General features: G+C 47.3%; 1 protein-coding gene and 1 pseudogene across 1 annotated transcript in view; one reads left to right on the top strand and one right to left on the bottom strand.

Moving 5' to 3' along the window:
- Positions 1-21,665, top strand: part of LOC129394060 (golgin subfamily A member 6-like protein 26) — a 61,811-nt gene extending 40,146 nt beyond the window's left edge. The window contains 4 exon segments of the mRNA XM_063596519.1: positions 197-569; positions 16,198-16,295; positions 16,544-16,627; positions 20,334-21,665. Coding sequence (XP_063452589.1) covers positions 197-259 — 63 coding nt within the window. The 3' untranslated portion in view covers positions 260-569; positions 16,198-16,295; positions 16,544-16,627; positions 20,334-21,665.
- On the bottom strand, positions 4,484-5,633 carry LOC117975984 (uncharacterized; annotated as a pseudogene).
- Positions 21,666-22,652: the final 987 nt, after the last annotated feature.

Raw genomic sequence — 22,652 nt, 5'->3', positions numbered from 1 at the left:
CCGCCTATCAGCAGCTGGCCTCTGGGAAGGAGGCACTGCCCAGCTGCAGCAGCAGGAAGCTCAGGGTGAAGTGGTGGCCGAGATGGCCCACCAATAGTTGCAGGAGACCCAGCTGAGGGAGTTGATGAGGGTGGGGCCCTGAGGGGGATGACCTGGCAAACTCGGTGCCTTCTCACTCTCTTTCCTGGCCCCTTAGGAGCACCTGGAAGCTGCCATCTACCAAGCAGATGACAAGAACACAAATATAATAAACATGTAAAAGCCGGCAGCAAGGCCTGGAGAAGATACGGGAGCAGGAGGAGAAGATGTGGAGGCAGGAGGAGAAGATGTGGGAGAAGTAGGAGATGATGCGGGAGCAGGAAGAGAAGATGGGGGAGCAGGAGGAGAAGATGTGGAGGCAGGAGGAGAAGATGTGGGAGAAGTAGGAGATGATGCGGGAGCAGGAAGAGAAGATGGAGCAGGAGGAGAAGATGTGGGAACAGGAGGAGAAGATGCAGGAACAGGAGGAGAAGATGCGGGAGCAGGAATTGAGGCTGCGGCAGCAGGAGGAGAAGATGCAAGAACAGGAGGTAAGGCTGCAGGAGCTGGAGGAGAGGCTGGGGAAGCTGGGGCAGAAGGCTGAGCTCTTGGGGGGAGCTGCCATGTGACTGTTTAGAATAGAGTCTGAGCACAAACCTGAAAAAAAAAAGAGAAAATTTATTTATTTTAAATTTTGGCAAAATACTGGCCAGGCACGGTGGCTCATGCCTGTAATCCCAGCAATTTGGGAGGCCGAGGTGAATGGATGACCTGAGGTCAGGAGTTCAAGGCCAGCCTGGCCAATACAAAAATTAGCCAGGCATGGTGGCATATGCCTGTAATCCCAACTACTTGGGAGGCTGAGGCAGGAGAATCGCTTGAACCTGGGAGGCAGAGGCTGCAGTGAGCTGAGATCTTCCCACTGCACTCAAGCCTGGGTGACAGAGCGAGACTCTGTCTCAAAAAAAAAAAAAAGTTTCTTCCTTACATGTATGTTTCTATTAGTTTTTTTCTTGGTCTTTCTCATTTAGTCTGGTGTTGTCTTATGGCATTCCTAGTAAAGTTTTATCTGCCTCCAGAGAGTATTGACTTTGACTTTATGGCACACAATTGGAGTAAGGGCAGATCGCCTTCATCTAGTTTGTGACTAAGCTAGTTCAAAGCAGGTTTTAGGTTTTGTGACGGCTGGTCTATATTTTATTCATTTGGACTCCTAGGGGTGGCCCTTCCAGGGTCCCCACCAATGTCCCATCTCCTTCCTGGGACCCAAATTCTCATTAGGTCATTTCAGCCCTGTGAGAGTGCCAACATTCAGCTAGGCTCTCCAGCCCCTTAACTACCACTTCATATTCAGTTTCTTAGCCTCTTAGCCCTCTACTGTTGACCAATCACCAAATGTGGGAAAAGCACTACAGACTGTCAGGCTCATCTCCCAGGCCTGGTCACTCAAGTGCTGGCTGAGGTCTCCAATTACCTTCCAACAATTGTTTTTGGTGGTGGGGCACATTTTTGTCCAGTTTTTCTAACTGTTCCTATGGGGAGGCGAATCTGTAACAAGCTCCTCTGCCTTTAGTGAAAGTTGAAAACCTTCATCTGTCTCTCTCTTTTTTTTTTTTTTTTTTTTTTGAGATGGAGTCTTGGTCTGTTGCCCAGGCTCTAGTGCGGGGGCATGATCTCTGCTCACTGTAACCTCTGCCTCCTGGGTTCAAGCAATTCTCCTGCCTCAGCTTCCTGAGTAGCTGGGATTACAGGCGTGTGCCACCATGCCTGGCTAATTTTAATTTTTTTAATAGAGACAGGATTTCACCACATTTTCCAGGCTGGTCTTGAGCTCCTGACTCAGGTGAACTACCTGCCTCAGCCTCCCAAAGTGCTGGGATTACAGACGTGAGCCACTGCATCCGGCCCATCTGTCTTTTAAGAAATGTATTTAATATGAGGTATAATTTATATTCAGTGAAATGCACAGATCTGGTTTCCATTTTGATCAGTTTCAACAAATGCATTACCCATGTAACCCACCTCCTTTGAAGATATAGAGTATTTCTATCATCCAGAAAGTTCTCCTATGCTTTCATCCTGTCTGGCACTCCCCCAGCAGCTGAAGAAGGTGCTGAGGACATTGGTACAGGATTCTGGCCTCCCCAGAAGAGCTGCTTTGACAAGCCTTCTTGCCTTACCCAGCACTAAATCCCTGCCTGCTCTCTCAAAATTTCCATCTTTTAACTGGTTATACGTATAACCCTCCCTCATCAAGTCAATAGATAAACAAACCCTGAAAAATAAACACCCCTTCCTGGCCCAGCAGCCCACAGCCTAATATTTACTGTATTCCCGGGCTTTCAGAAATGCAACTCGCCTGCCGGTTCACCCTCACTAGGGCGGCAGCTGCACGGGAGCTGCTGGGCTCACCCGTTAAGCAAGAAGCCAGTAGCTGGACAGTGACACTCAGACCCCAGCCTGGGTGAGCCTGGTTGAAAGCCCCCTTCTTTCCCGTCTGACTGTGGAGAAAGGGGGCGGAGCACACACAACTCTACTGCCCTCCGCATCCTTCAGCTGTGCTTCCTCCTGGGAGAGGGAGCCACTCATTAATTTGGCCAAAACCTTCTTGAGGGCTGTAGGTTTCACAGGCTGGGTGTGTGGGGGCCACCATGCTAGAGGAGAGGCTGGTGTGTCAGAAGGCAGCCACCTGGCCAGGGGAGGGTCAACCTGCTTGGTGACCTCCTTCCCCCGGCTGGACACAGCGCCCTGCACTCTCTACATGTGACTGTTCCCCTCAGAGCTGCTTCCAGGGGAGGGGTTCTAACCCTGTGGGTGGGGACATTGTGTTACTTTACAGTGGGCCATGGCTCCCTCTGACATCTCCAACTCAGAGGCAGTAGAGAGAAGATGAGAAACTCCATGCACCTCCTCCCTCAGCACCCCCACCTCTGCACACGTCCACATATGGAGACCCTGACAATGGGCCCTGGGAGTGCCGCCATCTGCGCCTCCTTTCCATGCCTGCAGCAGCCATGCCCACTCTCCAGACCCTCACCCGCCTCGCTCAGTAGACACTGCACTGCCTGTGGTCCTGCCCCTACACCTGGGCCTCTGTACCCGTCGGTTCTCCCAGTCTGGTTCTTATTCCCTGCAAAGAGTAGGGAGCCTGTAAGGTCACCTGTTGAGCAAGCTGGGGGAGAGAGTAGAGTGGGGCTGGGAGGATGAGGATGAGAAGCTCATGGTCATGCTGGAGACTCAGCTGAGCAGAGTCTCTGCAGGCCCATTGGCTGCCTAGCCAGTGGTGATCCTGCTCCCACCCTCATTTCTTCTTTGTTAACAAAACCATGACCTCATTAAATATTGGACACCTATAAACCTCATGGACCCTCCTCCAGCCTCCCCGCCATGTATTGGTGAGTCTAAGTCAACTCTAGTCATTTCATTCCTCTGGACATTGATTGCTTAGGGCTTGGGCATGAGCTGCCTCTTCGCCTGAGCCTGAGCCACAGGTGCCCTCTGCACCTACCACGCTGATGCACTGGGCCAGGGAGAGCTCCATCTGGATGGAGATGAGCTGTGAGGAGCTGGCGGCTGGGCGGATCAGGTTGTGGTAACGGGTTTTGTTCAGAAGGTCGTCCATCAGCTTCTGCTCAGCAGGGCCACATGGCAGAACCCTGCATACACACACAGACCTGCTTGGCCCTTGTGCAGCTGTCCCCCACTGCAGCTGACAGCTATGAAGCAGGAGCTGAGAGGGCCAGGGAGCACAGACACCCTGAGAGCTGGCTGAAGCAGTGAAGGTGCTGGCCGGCGTGGCTGTCCCTGGGGACTTCAAATGACATTCATGACAGAGCCCAGCTACCTCCTCCCCATGCCATACCTCTTCCTCCTCCTCCTCCCTCCGTCAATGAACAGCATCCCACGCTCTACACATCTGATACAAAACTGGGTGTCTCTTCCTGACCCCTCCCTTGGTTCATATAAGTGGCTACCAAGTCGTGTCAGTCCTCCCACGGCTACAGCCATGTCCCTGCCTCCCCCACCCTGCCCACCTTCTGTTCTCTCCACCCACACTCTGCCCGTGCCATCCATGTGCCATACAGTGGCAGACTGGTCTTTCTACAGCAAACTGGACTAGGGCCCTTCCCTACCCACAGCTCTCAGAGCTGGAGGTGGAGTTGAAACTCATGTTTTGGCTTGGCATTCAGAGCTCTTTCCCCCTCAGCACTGGCTTATCCAGAGTGCTCACAGTGCAGGGCAGGAGCCCCATGACTCAAATGTGGGTTTGGTGCAGAACTGGGTCAGAGGTGGTGCTTTCCCTATGAAGAGACAGGGCTGAGATGGGATATTCTGGGTTCAGAGTCAGATCTATGGAGTGCAAGGTTTCTCTGAGACACCAAATGGAGGGGTCCAGCTAGCAGCTGGCTCCTGGTCTGGAGCTTCAAGGAGAGGTCTCAGCTCAGAGCCACATTCAATAGCCAGCTTACATGCGGCCTCCTGCAGGGAGCCCCTGGAGCTTCCACAGCCTCAGTTCTGCCCCTCTGCATACCCCAGATCTCCTGCTAAGTGATGTTTGGGTCTTCATGTCATCTCCCTCCCATGTCTGGGAGTAAAGGTGAGGTGCAGGGACTTGCGCTTGTGTACTCTGGTGTCTTAAGGGAGAGTGTGTCAAGTAGAGTGGAGGCGGCTTGGAAAGAGGGAGACTCAGAGGAGAGTGAAGGACACGTGACCAGGCGAGCCTGGGAGCAGGAAGAGAGTGAGCAGAGGAAACTGCTGGGTCAGGGGAGCGGATGGGAGGATCAGGGAACGAGGAGGGCTGGAGAGGTGGGTGTGGGGATGCTGGCAAGGGGCTGCCTGGCTTGCCAGGCTCAGGAGTTGGTTACATCCTCCCACAATGGCCAGCTCACCTGGTCGCTCCAAAGCCCTCCCTCTGTGGGTGGGACCAGAGGGCCCAGAGCACGGATGACCCAGTTGGGCAGGACTGAGGTGGACTCAGGTGGGTGCCGGGCTGGACTCCTGGCCGTAGGGAGCAGCTGCCACCCTGCCTACTGCATCCACATTCCAACTCGCTGCCTATCTGAGCAGATGTGATATTGGGCACCTTGTGGAACATGCTCCTGGTGCACCTGCTGCCTGCTGCCCCTCCTGCAGAGTGCCTGGGCTCTCCAGAGGGGATTCCTGTGGAGGCTTGGCCTAGATTCTGAGTCCTGCCTCTCATACCCGGGGCTGCTACCCAAGAGGCCAGCTGCTTGAGTACCCTGGAAGCCAGTCTGTAGCCCCAGGCTACAGCTGGGTGCATCCCACAGCCCTTCTTTAGTATACCTATTTGGACTGACTGCTCATTTCATAGAGAGGGGTGTGTCTTTCCCCAGCCCATCTGGCATGTCTAAGGCAGCTGTGGGGTCAGAATCTGCAGCTCCCAGCCCCTAGCCCTGCAATAGTAGGAGAGGCTGGACCCCACATCTCTGAAGTCCCACTGGGCTGGTGCGAGCGGGCTCCCAAGTTCAGAGCTGCTGTGCAGGCTGTGGGGCTCATGCACCTGTTCTGAACCCACCCGATGTGCTCAGGTTACTCACCTTTGGGCCTGTCCTGCCTCTCTGGCATTCGGCTGACCCTGAAGGCCTCTCCCTCATCTTGACCACCAGCTATGGGCTCTGACTTAGAGGTTCCCAGAACCTTAGACCATTTGGCCGACCCCCCATTTCTCAGCTGAGGAAACTGAGGCCAAAGAGGGGAAGCAGCTTTCTCAAGGACCCCCAGCAAGTCAGAGGCAGAACCAGGTCTAGGAGCCTCTTCTCGATAGAGGTTCTCCCTGTCCCCTGAGCCTTCTTTGGTGCCTCATTAACTTCCCTGTAAGGAGACTGCCCCGCTGAGGCTGGAAATGGTGCTGTCCAGGGTGGTGTGTGCCGGTGACTGCGCCTCTGTTTGTACTTGTGAGTGTGTATGGGGGTGGGGATGAGGGGTGGGAATAAACGGCAGGGATGCTGGGGGCTGGAATACACTCTGCCTCACCCCAAAAAGGGGCACAGCAGAGCCCAGCCAAGCACAGCACATGCTTCGAATGAGTGTGAGGCCGGCTGGGCCCAGAAGACAAGGGACAGACCTTTCCCCACAGATGGCAGGGGGGCCCAGGATGGGTGGAAGATTTTGCCACAGCTTTGGGGGTCCCATCCCAGCCCATGGGCTGACTGTTAAGCAGAAAAGCCACCTCTAGGGGTCAGTCATGATCTAGTGATTCTGATGAGGAGGGGGCCCCACCAGCCTCTGTCCAGGGTCTTGTCTGGGAAAAACTGCTCCCTGGCAGAAACGGGCTAATAATTTGAGAGGAAGCCATAGCTGAAATCCTAAACTGTGTGAGTGTGTGTCTAGTTTGAAAAAGCATATTTGACCTAAACATTTATATTGAAAAAATGGAAAGATATTCCCCTTGTTTTGGAATACAAACTACAGAAAGTAACAGTTAACAGAATCCTATTGGAAAGGTCAGATTCTGCATCTGGAAAGGCACAGTGATTTTCAACTGGGGTGTGTGTCCTTAACTGAGGAAGGGAAGGTGAGATTTATGTTTAGGAAAAGGCAGCTATGAATTTACCTTTTATAAAGAGCTTGCTATATACTATTAGTGCTTTTCAGTCATGTCAGAATCTGCCGGATGCCTGTGGAAATGCAAATTCCCAGGCTTCATTCCCAGAGATTCTGGTCCTGTGAGCCTAGGGTGGGGCCCAGCAAACTCTATGGGGTGGTGCAGGCTGCCCCAGGACCACACCAAGAAACACTGCAACTGGCCCCCACACACATCCCAGTCCCCAAATATGTAGGCAGGCATCTTATCTCCACAGAACAGATAGGGAAACTGAGGTCAGAGTGGGGAAAGAAATGTCATGGGGTCACCCAGGAAGTAGTAGCATAGCCACGATACACCCACTGCCTGCAGTCACCATCTCTGATGGCAGCTCCACCTCCCTACAGGAACCTTGCCTACCCCCACCCCTACCTCCTGTTGCCCCTATGGTGGGTCTCTGTCCAAGGAAGATGTATCCTAGGTCCTCTAGGCTGACTGGGGCTCAGAGGAAAAGCTTGGCCCAGAGTGTGGGAGTTAGAAGGGTCCTTGGAATTCAGGTGGGGAAACTGAGGCCCAAAGAAGGCAGCCCTCACATTTGAACTCTGCCTGGAGAAGGGCTGGGTCTCTTTCCTGAGTGGTAGGTTTGACTTCACCAGCCTGGCCCTCAGTCAAGCTGGCTGTCCAGGCCCGCCACACCTCGGGGTGGGTGACCAGAGGCGGTGGTGCCATAAAACACGTTTCCTGGGAGATCCACGCCCATAGCTCAAAACATTCCAGGTCTGGTGATTTGGGCAAGCCCCCTTCTCTCTCAGCCTTGTTTCCCCGTCTCTACAATAGCTGTGTTGCAGGAGACGTCTGTCTCGGACTGAGCTGCAGATTTTCTCCTGGCTGCCTTCACCGTCCAGGTTGCTGGCTCCTCTGTGTCCACTCTTCAAGACAGTCACCTCTTAGGTGAGGAAGGAGCCTCGGCCCTATCGGGAGTGGGAGCCGGTGCACCCCCAGCCTCCCAGGCCGCTGGGGATGACTTAGGCTGCCTGCAAAGCCGGTGCCATTCGGCGCCGCTTCCCAGGCTGCAGACGACCTCCAGGGAAGGAGGCCCTGGCCCTCACAGCAGCTCTGTGAGGCCCCCGCTCCAAACCTCGCCGAGCCACCCACACATTCCCTCAGCCCAAAGAGGCTTTTAGGAAAATGAATCATCTCAAGTTCATACCCATGGGGTTGCTGAAAGAAAGGACAGTGCAGGGTGAGCTGGCATGAGGGAGTGCTGCTCTCTGCAGGCTTTGCAGGGATGGCTCTTAGGAAAAGGGCCTGGAATCTGGGAGGGTGACTAGCTCAGGGTTAAAGGGAGGGGATGGAGCTGGAGTGAGCTGGCCTCATCGTCCCCCTTGGGCCTTCCAGCCTGGGCTCAGGTGATTCAAGGGAGCAAGCACCTCCTTCTCCTGGCCAGGGAGTTCTCGCCACGTTCTGGAATCAGTACCATTCCCTTGGGGGCTGGGGGACAGCAACCACCTCCGGACCTGGCTGGAACTGCTGCAATTCTGGATCCAAATGGCCCCTGGCAGCTTCTCCATCTCCCTCTCAGTCCAGCCCCCACCCCTCCCCCATGAGGGCCCCAACAGCAAATCTGACAACTGGAGGAACAAGGCAGGAAGGGCAGAATCTGAGGGAGTGACCACCTTCAAAAGGCAGCTCTGTCACCTTCTCTCCAGGACTCTGAGGCTTGCTTTCATATTGCTCCCTCGACATCCCTTTGCTATAATCTGGCATGTTGACATATGGTCTTTAAAAACAAGAACACTGATGACGTGGAGCAGACTTCCCCTTTGGGATGGTGGGGAGAAGTTAGGGTTGAGGGCATCCTCTCTTCTGCAAACTGCAGCAGTAATAGGTGAGATATATAAAGTAAATAAAGGCCAGGTGCGGTGGCTTACGCCTGTTATCCCAGCACTTTGGGAGGCCGAGGTAGGCTGATCACCTGAGGTCAGGAGCTCAAGACCAGCCTGGCCAACATGGTGAAAACCGGTGTTTACTAAAAATACAAAAATTAGCCAGGCATAGTGTCACACACCTGTAGTCACACCTACTCAGGAGGCTGAGGCAGGGGAATCACTTGAACCCAAGAGGCGGAGGTTGCAGTGAACGGAGATCTCACCACTGCATTCCAGCCTGGATGACAGAGTGAGACTCCATCTCAAAAAATAACAATAAAAAATTAAGTAAATAAAAAAGACACACCCATGCTGAAAAATAAGTTAATCACCTTCATGAATGAAAAGCAGTAAAGAAATGCAAAGTGGTTGGAGGCTGAAGAGCCTGGAGCCTGCTGGGCTTTGAAAACCAAAGACAGTGACAGGTCTTTTGGGATAAAGGGGTACCAAATGACTCCTAGCTAGAAGCTGAGAGCTTAGGTGTACCCCAGTACTTGAAAGCATGCTGGCCAGGTGCAGTGGCTCATGCCTTTAATCCCAGCACTTTGGGAGGCCGAGGTGGGCAGATCACGAGGTCAGGAGATCAAGACCATCCTGGCTAACACGGTGAAACGCCGTCTCTACTAAAAATACAAAAAAAAATTAGCCGGGTGTGGTGGCGGGCACCTGTAATCCCAGCTACTTGGGAGGCTGAGGCAGGAGAATCCCTTGAACCTGGGAGGCAGAGGTTGCGGTGAGCTGAGATCACACCACTACACTCCAGCCTGGGCGAAAAGAGCGAGACTCCATCTCAAAAAAACAGAACAAAATAAAACAAAACAAAAAACAACCAAGGGTGCTGGAGGGTGGGGGAGTCTGCTGCTGCTCTGTGGTCTGTATCCCTGGCTTTATGGGATGTATACCTTCCCAGTATCCCCAGGACAGGAGCTTGCACATGCCGTAAAACCTGTAGGCCACTGCAAAACTGTCAACGTCAGGCTAGCAAAGGTGATAGGATTAAATAGGTTTTTATAAAAGTTTGACAAGTTTTTTTAATAAAAGAAAAAGCTATTTAATTATCTATCAAGAATAATATAATCTTGGTACAAAGCTTGGCACAAAAGGATGTCCAAGGAAAGTTCACGATGGAACAGTCTGAATGACGAGTCTTTGTCACAGGGAGAGGGCACAGGGCAGTGCTTAGTGCTTGGCCTCTGGAGCCAGGAAATCCGGATTTGTATTCCTGCTGCCACTACTTATCCTCCCTGTGACCTTAGGGAAAATGACTTGCCTTCACTGGGCCTTCACTTCCTCATCGATAAAGGGGGAAATAACCTTTACAATAAGCCTTCTAGGATGAAATGAAATAATTCAAGGAAAGTAACTTAACAAGACCCAGAACATAGAAAACCAAATAGATGTTAGCTATTATTAACTTTTAGGAACATGAATTCCAAAACTTTAAGTAAAATAATACCAAGTTGAATACAGCAATGTACACACACACAAATAATGCATCATGGTGAATTAGGTTTTATTACAATAATGCAAGGGCAGAGTCAACATCAGATAATGCACTATTAGCAAGCTAGCTTCCTTTTTTTTTAAGACAAGGTCTCACTGTCACCCAGGCTGGGGTGTAGTGTCAACATCTTGGCTCACTGCAACCTCCACCTCCCCAGCTCAAGCAATCCTCCCCACAGCCTTCCGAAGTGCTGAGGTTACAGCTGTGCGCCACCACACCTGGCCCTATCTTCCTTAATGTAAAGCAATTATCATACTTAATAGTAAAATTTTAGAAGCGCTTTTCGTCAAAGTTAGGACATAGACAAGGGTACCTTCTATCGCTGTATCTACTGAACATGGCACTGGAGACCCTAGGTAATGTGTTAGGCTAATACATATGAAATTGCCATTTTTTTAAGGTTATGGAGTGCAGTGGAGTGCAGTGGCATAGCATCAGAAATGTATGTAATTCAACCTATAATAGAAATAAATCAGCTGGGTGAGATGGCTTATGCCTATAACCCCAGCACTTTGGGAGGCTGAGGCAGGAAGATCACCTGAGGTTAGGAGTTGGAGACCAGCCTGGCCAAAATGATGAAACCTCATCTGTACTAAAAAAAAAAAACACACAAAAATTACCCAGGTGTGGTGGTGGGTGCCTGTAATCCCAGTTACTCAGGAGGCTGAGGCAGGAGAATCTCTAGAACTCGGGAGGTGGAGGTTGCAGTGAGCCAAAATTGTTTCACTGTACTCCAGCCTGCGCAACAGAGTGAGGCTCTGTCTCAAAAACAAACAAACAAACAAACAAACAGAAAGAAAGAAAGTTTCAAGTTTTCTCTTTACACAATATGGATGTACTTCATAATGGACTTTCTCATCATGATTCATGAGTGAAGTGACATTCAAACTTGGTAGCTTTTCAGTAGAACTTCCTTTCCCAACATTTTTTTTCTGTTCCTTTAATGATGGCAATATCTGAGAGCTCTGAACATAAGTCAAAGGTTTGATTATTTTTCATGTGGCTGGAAATTTTTGCCCTCTGTCAAACTTGGAAATTTTTTCCTCTGCCTGGAACTTTTTGCCCCGCATCTTCCGATCGCCCCCTGTGTCCTCTTGTTATGCCACTACCCTTTTTTGAGTGTGTCTATTTTCTGGCACTACAATACATTCTGGCACTACAAGGCTCATCTTGTGTTTTCTCTACCCTGACCCAGAATCAGCCATTACTTCAAGGAGCCCTGGTTCTGATATTGGAGAATGCTGTTAGAAACCAGGATGTGGTACTAGGCATGCTGATTTCTATTGGAGTGTCATATAAAAAATTTGTAAATTTTTTGTAGGTGCTCCCAGTGGATAGGATTAGGAAATAAAACATGCATACTAACCACACATCTACACACATCTACATCTGTTTCTGTATCTGTCTGTATACATATTAAAATAAACATGAGTTGATAACGAATGTTTCCGCTTTAATCCAAGCACAGATTTCATCCTAGCCTCCCCCTCTTCCTTCTTTTTAGCCTTTTCAACAGTGGGAAGTGTGGCTCTTGTTATGTACACTTTATTCACTTATTTGTTTGACCCTAGTGTCATAAAGTAGTTCCATATGCCTGTGACAGATTGATTAACTGGAGTCCATTGTTTGTGGAGAAATATTTTTGTCCTAAGCCTTACAGCAGGGGTGGCCAAACTTTTGGCTTCCCTGGGTCACACTGGAAAAAGAAGAATTGTCTTGGGCCACACATAAAAATACACTAACACTAACAATAGCTGATGAGCTAAAAAAAAAAATCACAAAAAAATTTCATAATGTTTTAAGAAAGTTTACTAATTGGTTTTGGGCCACATTCAAAGCCATCCTGGGCTGCAGGTTGGACAAGCTTGCCTTACAGTACCCAGTCAAAATACTGTTTTCCAAAATTAGTTATTTTCTTCTTCATCCCTTTCAGTGTGGCCACTATTTATAATGCAGTTTGGTTCATTAGTGTTTGTATTCCAAAAACACCCTCAGCCTTCCTATCCTAGTTTTAATGAATTATTAGGGTGAAACATAGTAAGAGTCGGAGCTATACAGAAAGGTCTACTCAGAGGTGCTTTGTTCCCTCCTATTCTGTTCCCACCACTCCTACTTTCCACTACTTTTTCCACTGACCCTGTGAGCATCATATTTATCGTTAATGGCAGTTACATTTTTACCAAGTGCTTACTATCTGTAGGCACTTGGTGTGTATTGCTTCTTCTGGTGTTCACAGCAACCTCTTGAGGTAGGCACTATTATTATCCACCGCCCCCCCCCTCCCTGTTTTTTGAGACAGAGTCTCACTCTGTTGCGCAGGCTGGAGTGCGGTGGTGCCATCTCAGCTCACTGCAACCTCTGCCTCCCAGGTTCAAGCAGTTCTGCCTCTGCTTCCCAAGTAGCTGCAAGTACAGGTGCGAGCCACCACACCCATCTAATTTTTGTATTTTTAGCAGGGATGGGGTTTTGCCATGTTGGCCAGGCTGGTCTCAAACTCCTGACCTCAGGTGATCCCCATTTTTTAGATGAGAAAGCAGAGTCCCAGAGAGCATAAGGAACTTGTCCAGAGTGGCATCTCTGATGCATAACCAGTACTCAAACCAGTATTTTGCTGACACCAAGGCCTGTGTGTAAACTGTAAAAGGGCTGTTTGGTACCTGCTTTCCTAAAGTTGTCTGATCCCTTCTCAGTCCAGGTCTTCCTGAAGCTTGGCACTTCTGAAGTCACCTTTCTGAAAACATTCTGGTAACTGTTAGATCCCTTGTTCTAGCTATCGATATGTTCTGTGTGGTTAAACAAGGTTCACAGTGGGCCACCTGGCCTTTGGAACTTGGCTGAAGAGGCTGCCTTCAGTTCATCCTCCCCACCCCCATTTTCAAAACATGGGTTTCCATGTGTTAGTTGTAAATTAGGAAACATAACCATGTTTTGAGGCTTCATAGAAAACAAACGTCTGGGGTCACACAGGTTAAAGGAGGAACCAAATTCAGCACTATCACTGTTCTATTCGGCAGGCAATTCTGGGGCCTTCCTGTGTCTCACGTTCTGTACTAGTTGTTTCAGGACTTTGGGATAAACACAAATTATCCCTGCCCTCAGGGGGATTAAGGTCAGGTGTACAAATGACTCTAATGCGAGGCAAGGCTGGATTCAGTGCTGGAAGAGGAGGGCATACCTAACGCTATGGGAATTCAAAGAGGAAATGATCAGAATGAGGAGGGAGATATGGGTCATTCCGGGAGAAGCTTCAGGGAAAAGCAACATTTGAAATGAGACTTTGGAGAGTGAGGGAGGTTTGGGCAGATGGATAGAGAGAATGCAAGGCCAGGGGAAAGGTTTGAGCCAGAAAGGCAGCTTGGGCAAGTGCATGGGTAAAACAAGAAAATCCACTTTGGGAGGCCGAGGCAGGTGGATCACCTGAAGTCAGGAGTTGGAGACTAGCCTGGCCCACATGGTGAAACCTGTCTCTCCTAAAAATACAAAAATTAGCTGGGCATGATGGTGGGCACCTGTAATTTCCAGCTACTCGGGAGGCTGAGGCAGGAGAATCACTTGAACCCAGGAGGCAGAGATTGCAGTGAGCTGAGATCACACCACTGCACTCCAGCCTGGGCAACGAGAGTAAAACTTCATCAAAAAACAAAAAAGAAAGAAAGAAAATCACAAGGCAGTGTGGGGAATGGTGAGTAATCTAATTTGGTTGTTGCAGAGAGGATGTAGAAGGAAGTGACAAGAGAGAAAGCCAGACAGGTGGCTTGGGGTCATCTTAAGGGCCTTTGTGCCAGTTAGGATGTTCTAGACTTCAGTCAGGCTGCCCAGCTCAGACTGGCTCAGACAATGAGGGGGTTTATTGGTCATGTAATTGGGAAGTCCAGAGGTTCTAGACTACAGAAAATTATTATTTAGTATTAGTTTGACAGCAACACCTTCTGTTTTCTGGGAGCAGGAGATGCTTGTCAAGCTGTAGGTCACTGAGTTGAATATTATCCTGCTTTATTAAATTTCCAAGGGCACAGTAATTGTTGAGAGGGGAGAAGTACACATGAAAGAAAACATGACCAGCTTAGAAATGTCAAATGATTATGACGTTGTTATAAAGTATTATAATTCTTTCAGCATCTACTATAAGTAGAGAAACTTGAGTTCCAGGTTGTGGGCTTGGTTCTGCCAACAATCAGGAACGTGGTTTTGCATGAAGCCCTTCTTTCTTCTATAATCTTCAGTGTCCTCACCGGCAAAATGAGGCGTTTATATATATGTGTGTATATATATATATATATATATATATATATATATTTTTTTTTTTTTTGAGACAGAGTCTCGCTCTGTCGCCCAGGCTGAAGTTCAGTGGTACAATCTCTGTTCACTGCAAACTCCCCCTCCTGGGTTCACAGCATTCTCCTGCCTCAGCCTCCCGAGTAGCTGGGACCACAGGCACCTGCCACCACGCCCAGCTAATTTTTTGTGTTTTTAGTAGAGATGGGGTTTCACCGTGTTAGCCAGGATGGTCTCGATCTCCTGATCTCGTGATCTGCCCGCCTCAGCCTCCCAAAGTGCTACGATTACAGGTGTGAGCCACCACGCCCGGCCAAGGCCTTTATTATATTAGGGTTCCTACTGTTTTTTAAAATACTTTTATTAAGTCCAACATTTTTATTAAGATCATTGCTTTTATACATGCCTATTTATGAAAGGGGTTTTCGAGTGTTTACCACTTTTTATTAGAAATAGAGACAGTAAGAATGTTTGACTTAATTGACACAGGCGTAATTGAATGGGTATAAATGGCATGCCATAGAAAGAGAAAATTAAGTTGAGCTACTCTGTTGGTTTCACTGATGAGGGGATACATCATTCAAACAGCCAGGAATTAAATCCGTCCGACTCACAAATGGGGAAACCAGCTGTGTCTGTACCCATGGCCAGCCAGATTGAACACAAATCAGGAAAGTCAGTAACTTTTCCTCAGTTCTGAGGGACTTCAGTGGCTGCGGTTCATTTTCCTTTTGCTTCTGAAACAGTGCAAGTTGGTGCTCGCCTGGACAGAGCGGCAGTGGGTGGTGGCGTCTGAAGGCCAGGTCTCTGTTGAGATGACTACACGTCGTCTCCCAGTGCCCAATGCATAGAAAAGATACACTACTAAGTGTGAGATGCTCAGTGAAAAATAAAATCTGGGGTTGAATCATCATGGGGGATACTGCATACTCTGTTTCCCCCCTGCAGATTTCCAATGCTCATTAGTTTATAGAGACTCTGAGAATTCCTACAGCAAAGGCACCTGCCGAGGTACTTGCAAACTAGTTTAGCTAAACCAGACTTTCAACAATTGGTTACTAAAGACCACTCAAAGTCTGTCAACACTCTGTCATCTCTATGTAATGATAGAAACATAGAAATTCAGGGTAAATGTGTAGAAATTTCTATAGAAACTTGACATTCTCCCAGCATCTGTATGTGACATCAGGGGACTTGTCTCAATGAGCAGTTACAGACCAACTCAGGTTTTGTCAGACTCGATGGAAAGATGCAGAGGCTGTGAACTGCAAACGAGTCACATGCACAAGGACCACATTGCAAGCTGCGTTCTTTAAGGTTAGTTTGTCAACTATAGTATAATCTCACACATCTGAAAAATGGGAACGTCTATTCTATAAAGTCTTATTTTTGCAATAATTTTAATTTTAAATCAAGCCAATGTTAGCATTATTAGTGAAAACAAAAGAAAGTTGTATTATTTATTATTAAACCTAATTTGAGAGTGAAATAAATTGTATTAATTTTTTTAACCAAGAAAAGATGCACCTTGTAAACCAAGAGATGATTATGAAAGTGATTCTGAGGACATGAAGACCAAAGGAGTTTGTCCTCGTTTTACTCAGAAGTACTATTTCTAATGGACAGATGATCCCTGACATACAATGGTTTGACTTATAATTTTTTGACTTTATGATGGTGTGAAAGTGATATGCATTCAGCAGAAACCATACTTCAGTATTCAATACATTACATGAGATATTCAACACTTTAAAGTGGGTTTGTGAGAGAGAATTTTTGCCCAATGGAAGGTGAATGTAAATTTTCTGAGAATGTTTAAGGTAAGCTAGGCTAAGCTATGATGTTAGCTTAGGTGTATTAAATGCATTTTAATTTAATTTAATTTAATTTTATGTTTTGAGACAGTGTGTTTTGTTCTTGTCACCCAGGCTGGAGTGCAATGGCATGATCTCGGCTCACTGCGACCTCTGCCTCTTGGGTTCAAGCGATTTTCTTGCCTCAGCCTTCCCAGTAGCTGGGATTACAGGTGCGCACCAACATGCCTGGCTAATTTTTGTATTTTTAGTAGAGACACGGTTTCCCCATGTTGGCCAGGCTGGTCTCGAACTCCCGACCTCAGGTGATCCACCCGCCTCAGCCTCCCAAAGAGTTGGGATTACAGGCTGAGCCACTGCACCCGGCCTTAAATGCATTTTCGGCTTATATTTTCAACTGATGATGAGCTATAAGTCCTTTGTGAGTTGAGGATCATCTGTCTTGAATTTGGTTTTACAGGCATAACTGAAGGTGAAAGGACAGAATCACAGTGTGTTACTGGCACAGATGCATCGGCTAGTGAAGAAAGAAGACATTCAAACTGTAAGTTGCATTCACGTGGGAAGCACAAAGAATTAAATTCAAAACAATGAAACATTAGAGAAAAGCATGGAGTTAAAACACAACAGAATCAGATGTTTGCTATTTCTCATTTTAACACTAGTGCTTTGCGGGCTTCTAATAAAGTTGTACTCCAGGAGGCTAAGACTGAAAAGTGACACTGGTGAAAAATAGCATTGAAATAGTTCCTTAGAAAAGTTGGGTGAATGTGGGGCAAAGATGCCACTAAACTTTAATTTTCCATCGACACACAAATTCAAAGTTTTCCAGAGCTGGCAAGTAAAATGGAAGATCTACTCACAGGACACATGCAGTGTGTGAGGGGAATGCTTTTCAGCACTTCTTGATGGATGCACAAATAATGCCAACGTGGTAAATGTCTTTGGTAAACGTGCAATGGAATGTAGTGGTTGTGTGAAGGAAGAATTTTGTTTTCAGCTTCATTTTTGATAAACACAAGCAGCTCTGGACTGTGTGAAACCATGGAGCACCGCACAGTTAACAGAGGTGGTTTGGAGTTTTTTAGCTTTGCATGAGAGGATGTTCTGATGCAGAATCTACAGTGACAGGAAACCATTCTGGACAAGTTACAGAATTAAGGAGCTTGTGCCGGGATGGAAATAAATCAATGACTTCTGTCTTTGAGAAGGTTTTTCTCTGCTCCTCTGTGATGGTTAATTTTTTTTTTTTTTTTTTTTTTTTTGAGATGGAGTCTCGCTCTGTCCTCCAGGCTGGAGTGCAGTGGCACCATCTCGGCTCACTGCAAGCTCTGCCTCCCGGGTTCATGCCATTCTCCTGCTTCAGCCTCCCAAGTAGCTGGGACTACAGGTGCCTGCAGCTAATTTTGTGTATTTTTAGTAGAGCCAGGTTTCACCATGTTGGCCAGGATGGTCTCAGTCTCCTGACCTTGTGATCCACCCGCCTTGGCCTCCCAAAGTGCTGGGATTACAGGCATGAGCCACCATGCCCCATCTTTTTTTTTCCTTTTCTTTTTTTTTCTTTCTTTCTTTCTTTTTTTTTTTTGTTAGTCCTTCCCTCCAGTGTCGTGGAGATAATTGGAAAATGTTTTAGAGCAAAAAAGTTTATTTCTCCTTCTTGTTGTTAGCAAAGAAATTTATTTTTCCTTCTTGTTATTTATTGGCCTTGGAGACATACACCAAATAGCTCATTCTACTTCTGAAATTTTGTTTTGATTTCCCTGGCCCTCCCCACGAAGTATTTCAGATTAGCAGGGAGTCAAGCATTGTCTGTCTATCTGTGAATAAAATATTTCAGGCTGCTTTTGCATAATATACATGCTCTTGCCTTTACGAGTCACACTCACATCTTCTGGTTTTGTAAGACACCAGGTAGAGAAGAAAACAATGTTTCTGAATTCTGCTTTATCAGCCCAGTAGAGAACTCCTCCCTTCCCTGAACTGAGGGCCACATCTAAGGGGTTGAAACAGGGCCAGTTACATTCTATGTTCCCAACATAATTGTCCATGCACGGATCCAATCAAGTTAAATGAGAAATAGGATATTTATTGTAAAAACAAGTTATTGCTACGATAATAATAATACTATAGTAATATTATTCTAATAATGATATTAGAATAAAAACTGGTTATTAAAGTACTAAACAGTTGAAAATCTAAATGTCTCACAAGGTCAACTATAGCAAGTATATAAGATTTAGTATTAGTCACACATCAAAAATTATATCCATAAAAGTAATGATATATGAAAACAGTTTATTGATACAGATATAACAAATATAACTAAACTGTGCTGAAATGTATTTTAAAATAAAATATGCCAAAATATTATTGATGATGACTTTGGATGATGGTATTACTACTAAGGTTTCAAATTTAATTTGCTTCTTACTTTTGAGTACTTTTATAAATTTTTAAGTAATAAAATTAGTGTGTTAAAAAATATCAAGTGATATCTAGAAATCAGAAGAAGGCATATTGCCAGAGGAGGACCGAGTTAGTAGATTTGAGGCTCCATTAAGTTTTGTTTATGATCAAAAAACAAACAAAAACCAGGCAACAGTGGCAAAAAATATCTCACTCCCTTCCTGGAAAAGTAAATGAAACTACAAAGAATTTCCAAACTTAAAAACTATACATTTCAAGTCTGTTCATAACTAGTGAAGTCACAGTTTCTGAAAACAATGATAAAATTTTAATTGATATTTAATTCATATTTTTTGTTTAAAAAACTATCAGTATTGGAAGATAAATTTCATGGGAAAAGCATTGAATCATTAAGTTTTGCAGTCACAAAGGTAAATATAATTTGCTTAATGCTGCCCTCAGCTTACAATGAGTCTTTAGTATTTTCTAAGCTATGAGTTCACCAAAATATAGGATTGTTTTGCTGCATATAATTTGCTCAGTGATCAAACACAAAGGAGTTACCTATGTTAAGATGTGAATAATAAATTTATGCAAAATTTATGAAAGTGTACATTGGAAAGACAATAAAACTTTCCATTAAATTGGTGGGAAAGGAGCTCAAAACCTAGCTGGGTGATTCATTATTTTAATGACTTCCTGCTTTACTGCAAAACCTCTCTCTTCATTCGGTCTTGGTAGTTTGAGCCCCTGTTAAGGATATAGGCTCACAATGAAGCTTCTCTAAATTTCTGGACCTCTGTCATGCTGGCATGTATGTCATTCTCCTTTAGGAATGATGAGGAGACTGGAAAGCGGTTGCTCCAAGGGAAGGGATAATTTTGCAAACCTGAGCTGTCTAAGCTCAGCATGAATTGGAGTGGGCTGCTGACTCAGGCTAGCAGAGGCAGCCAGGAAACATGCAAATCTGCAATCCGTTCTGCCAGGTCTGTCCCAGCAGGTGTCACTAAAGGCATCCCTGTGTGCTTGTCACTGTGGCAGCCTTGACAAGGAAGGTGGAAAGGAAAAAGAGACCCAGTGCTGAACTCCAAGCAGAGATGGGGCTTTCCTCTATGCATATTTTCCCTCCCCTCCCAGCCTGCATTTCCAATAACATATTGATTTATATTTGTATTATGAAACAAAAGTGGTTGTAATCAGATGTTCTTTCCTTTTACACACAATGTTAGCTCCTATTTACATTCCTAACTGAACAATGTCTAAAGAGGTACTTAAACTGATGTAAAACGCAGATAATCTTACGACCAAATGCTTAGCGCAAGAAAAAACTTCAATTTGCAAGAGAAGTCCCTCCAAATACAGAAAGGACCAGTATTGTAAGAGGTACCTTAACTAAAATGTAGCAATGTAAGGAGCAGAGCAGGAAGAACTTTTAAGTCTGAAACTTACAACAAGTCAATTTCATAGTCAGTTTCCCTGGGCCTTCCACAACAGCCTCCGGCATCTGTTTTCTCTACAATGGAGGTAACAATAGTAGCTATTTCAGAGTAGGAAATGGCTTAGAGCAGTGCTAGAATATGGTCGTGGCTATATAAAGTTTAGCTATTTGTATATTGTAAGAAACCTACGATGTGTTCTTTTATTGGTAGTCAGTAACGGATTTCTTGTGGGAAAGTAGCAGCCTCCTATGGGGGGAACACCTGCAGTTCCCACTAAGTGAACACTGGTGTCTGCTAACCTTTGCCTCTATTTGTCGCAATAATATACTGTCAAGCTGTTCCTTGAGTTAGCAATTTTATTTACATTCTTTTTCTTTTTTTTTCCTTTCCCTTTTCCTGCCACAGAGTCCCGCTCTGTCGCCCAGTCTGGAGTGCAGCAGCGCCATCATAGCTCACTGCCACCTAGAAGCCGGGGTGAAGCAATCCTCCTCCATCAGCCTTCAGAGTAGCTGGGACTACCTGCGCGGCCCACCACACCCGGCTAATCTTTGTGGTTTTTGTTTTGTTTTTCCGTTCTGGGTTTCCGCCGGGCGCAGTGGCTCAGGCCTGCAATCCCAGCACTTTGGAAGGCAGAGGTGGGCGGATCACCCGAGGTCGGAGACCAGCCTGACCAACATGAAGAAATCCCGTCTCTACTAAAAAAAAAAAAAAAAGAAAAGAAAAACTACAAAATTAGCCGGATATGGTGGCTCATGCCTGTAATCCCAGCTACTAGGGAGGCCTAGGCAGGAGAATCACCTAAATCCGGGAGGCCGAGGTTGCGGTGAGCAAAGATCACACTATTGCACTCCAGCCTGGACAACAAGGCTGAAACTCCGTCTCAAAACAGAGACCGGGTTTCACCATGTTGCCCAGGCGGTCTGGAACTCCTAGGCTCAAGCGATCTGCCGCACTCGGCCTTCCAAAGTCCTGGGATCACAATGGGGAGGCACCACGCCAGGCCGATCTATTCCTTTCTGGTTACTAAATTGGACCGGGGGCGCGGTGGCTCACGCCTGCAATCCCAGCACCCAGGGAGGCGGAGGCGGGCGGATCACCCGAGGTCAGGAGCTCGCGATCAGCCCGACCAACACGGAGAAACCCCGTCTGTACCAAAAAAATAAAACCAAAATTAACTGGCATGGTGGCTCATGCCTGCAATCCCAGCCACTCAGGAGGCTGAGGCAGGAGAACCACCTAAACCCGGGAGGTGGAGGCCGCGGTGAGTCGAGACCGCGCCACTGCACTCCAGCCTGGAAAACGAGCAAAACTCCACTCAAAAAAAAAAAAAAACTGTTTCACCACGTTGCCCAGGCCGGTCTGGAAGTCCTAGGCTCAATCGATCGCCGCGCTCGGCCGTCCAAAGTACTGGGATCACAAGCATGAGCTACCACGCCAGGCCGATCTATTCCTTTCTGATTAATAAATTGGACCGGGCGTGGTGGCTCACGCCTGCAATCCCAGCACCCCGGGAGGCAAGGCGGGCGAATCACCTGAGGTCCACAGTTTGAGAGCAGCCTGACCAAAAGTGAGAAACCCCGTCTCTAAAAAAAAAAAAAAAAAGCCGGGCATGGTGGCTCACGCCTGCAATCCCAGCACCCAGGGAGGTGGAGGCAGGTGGATCACCCGAGGTCAGGAGCTCGAGATCAGCCCGACCAACACGGAGAAACCCCGTCTGTACAAAAAAAATCACCAAAATTAGCTGGCATGGTGGCTCATGCCTGCAATCCCAGCCACTCAGGAGGCTTAGGCAGGAGAACCACCTAACCGGGAGGTGGAGGCCGCGGTGAGTCGAGACCGCGCCACTGCACTCCAGCCTGGAAAACAAGAGCGAAACTCCACTCAAAAAAAAAAAAAAGACCGTGTTTCACCATGTTGTCCAGGCTGGTCTGGAACTCCTAGGCTCAAGTGATCCACTGCGCTTGGCCGTCCAAAATCCTGGGATCACAAGGGTGAGCCACCACGCCAGGCCGATCTATTCCTTTCTGATTAATAAATTGCGCCGGGCATGGCCGCTGACGCCTGCAATTCCAGCACCCCCGGGAGGCTGAGGTGGGTAGATAACCTGAGGTCAGGAGTTTGAGACCAGCCTGACCAATATGGAGAAAACTGTCTCCACCAAAAAAAAAAAAAAAAAAAAAATATTAGTCAGGCATGGTGGCTCACTCCTGCAATCCCAGCCACTCGGGAGGCTGAGGCGGGAGGATCACTTAAAACCGGGAGGTGGAGGTTGCGGTGAGCCGTCATTGCACTCCAGCCTGGGCACCAAGAGCGAAACTCCATCTGAAAAACAAACAACAACCAAAAAACAGGTTTCACCATGTTGCCCAGGCGGGTCTGGAACTCCCAGGCTCAAGCGATCTGCCTCGCTCCTGGGATTACACTGTGAGGGTTAATTTTATGTGCCATCTTGACTGGGCCACAGGGTGCTCGGATTAAACATTGTTTCTGGGTGTGTTTGTGACTGTTTCCAGGTGACTTTAGCTTTTGAGTCAGTGAATTCAGTAACGTAGATGGCCCCATGGAGATGGACATCATCCAACCTGGTGAGGGCTTGAGTAGAACAAAGGGAGGAAGGGGAAATTTGCCCCCTTTCTTTCTGCCTCTTTGCTTGTGCTGGGACATCTCATCTTCTGTCCTGGGACTGGGATGTACACCATCAGCTCTCCTGGTTCTCAGGCCTTC

Source organism: Pan paniscus, chromosome 16 (genome assembly GCF_029289425.2).
Source record: "Pan paniscus chromosome 16, NHGRI_mPanPan1-v2.0_pri, whole genome shotgun sequence".
Taxonomy (NCBI): Eukaryota; Metazoa; Chordata; class Mammalia; order Primates; family Hominidae; genus Pan; species Pan paniscus.
Note: the sequence above shows the minus strand (reverse complement) of the source record. Positions and strands in the feature narration are given on the sequence as shown.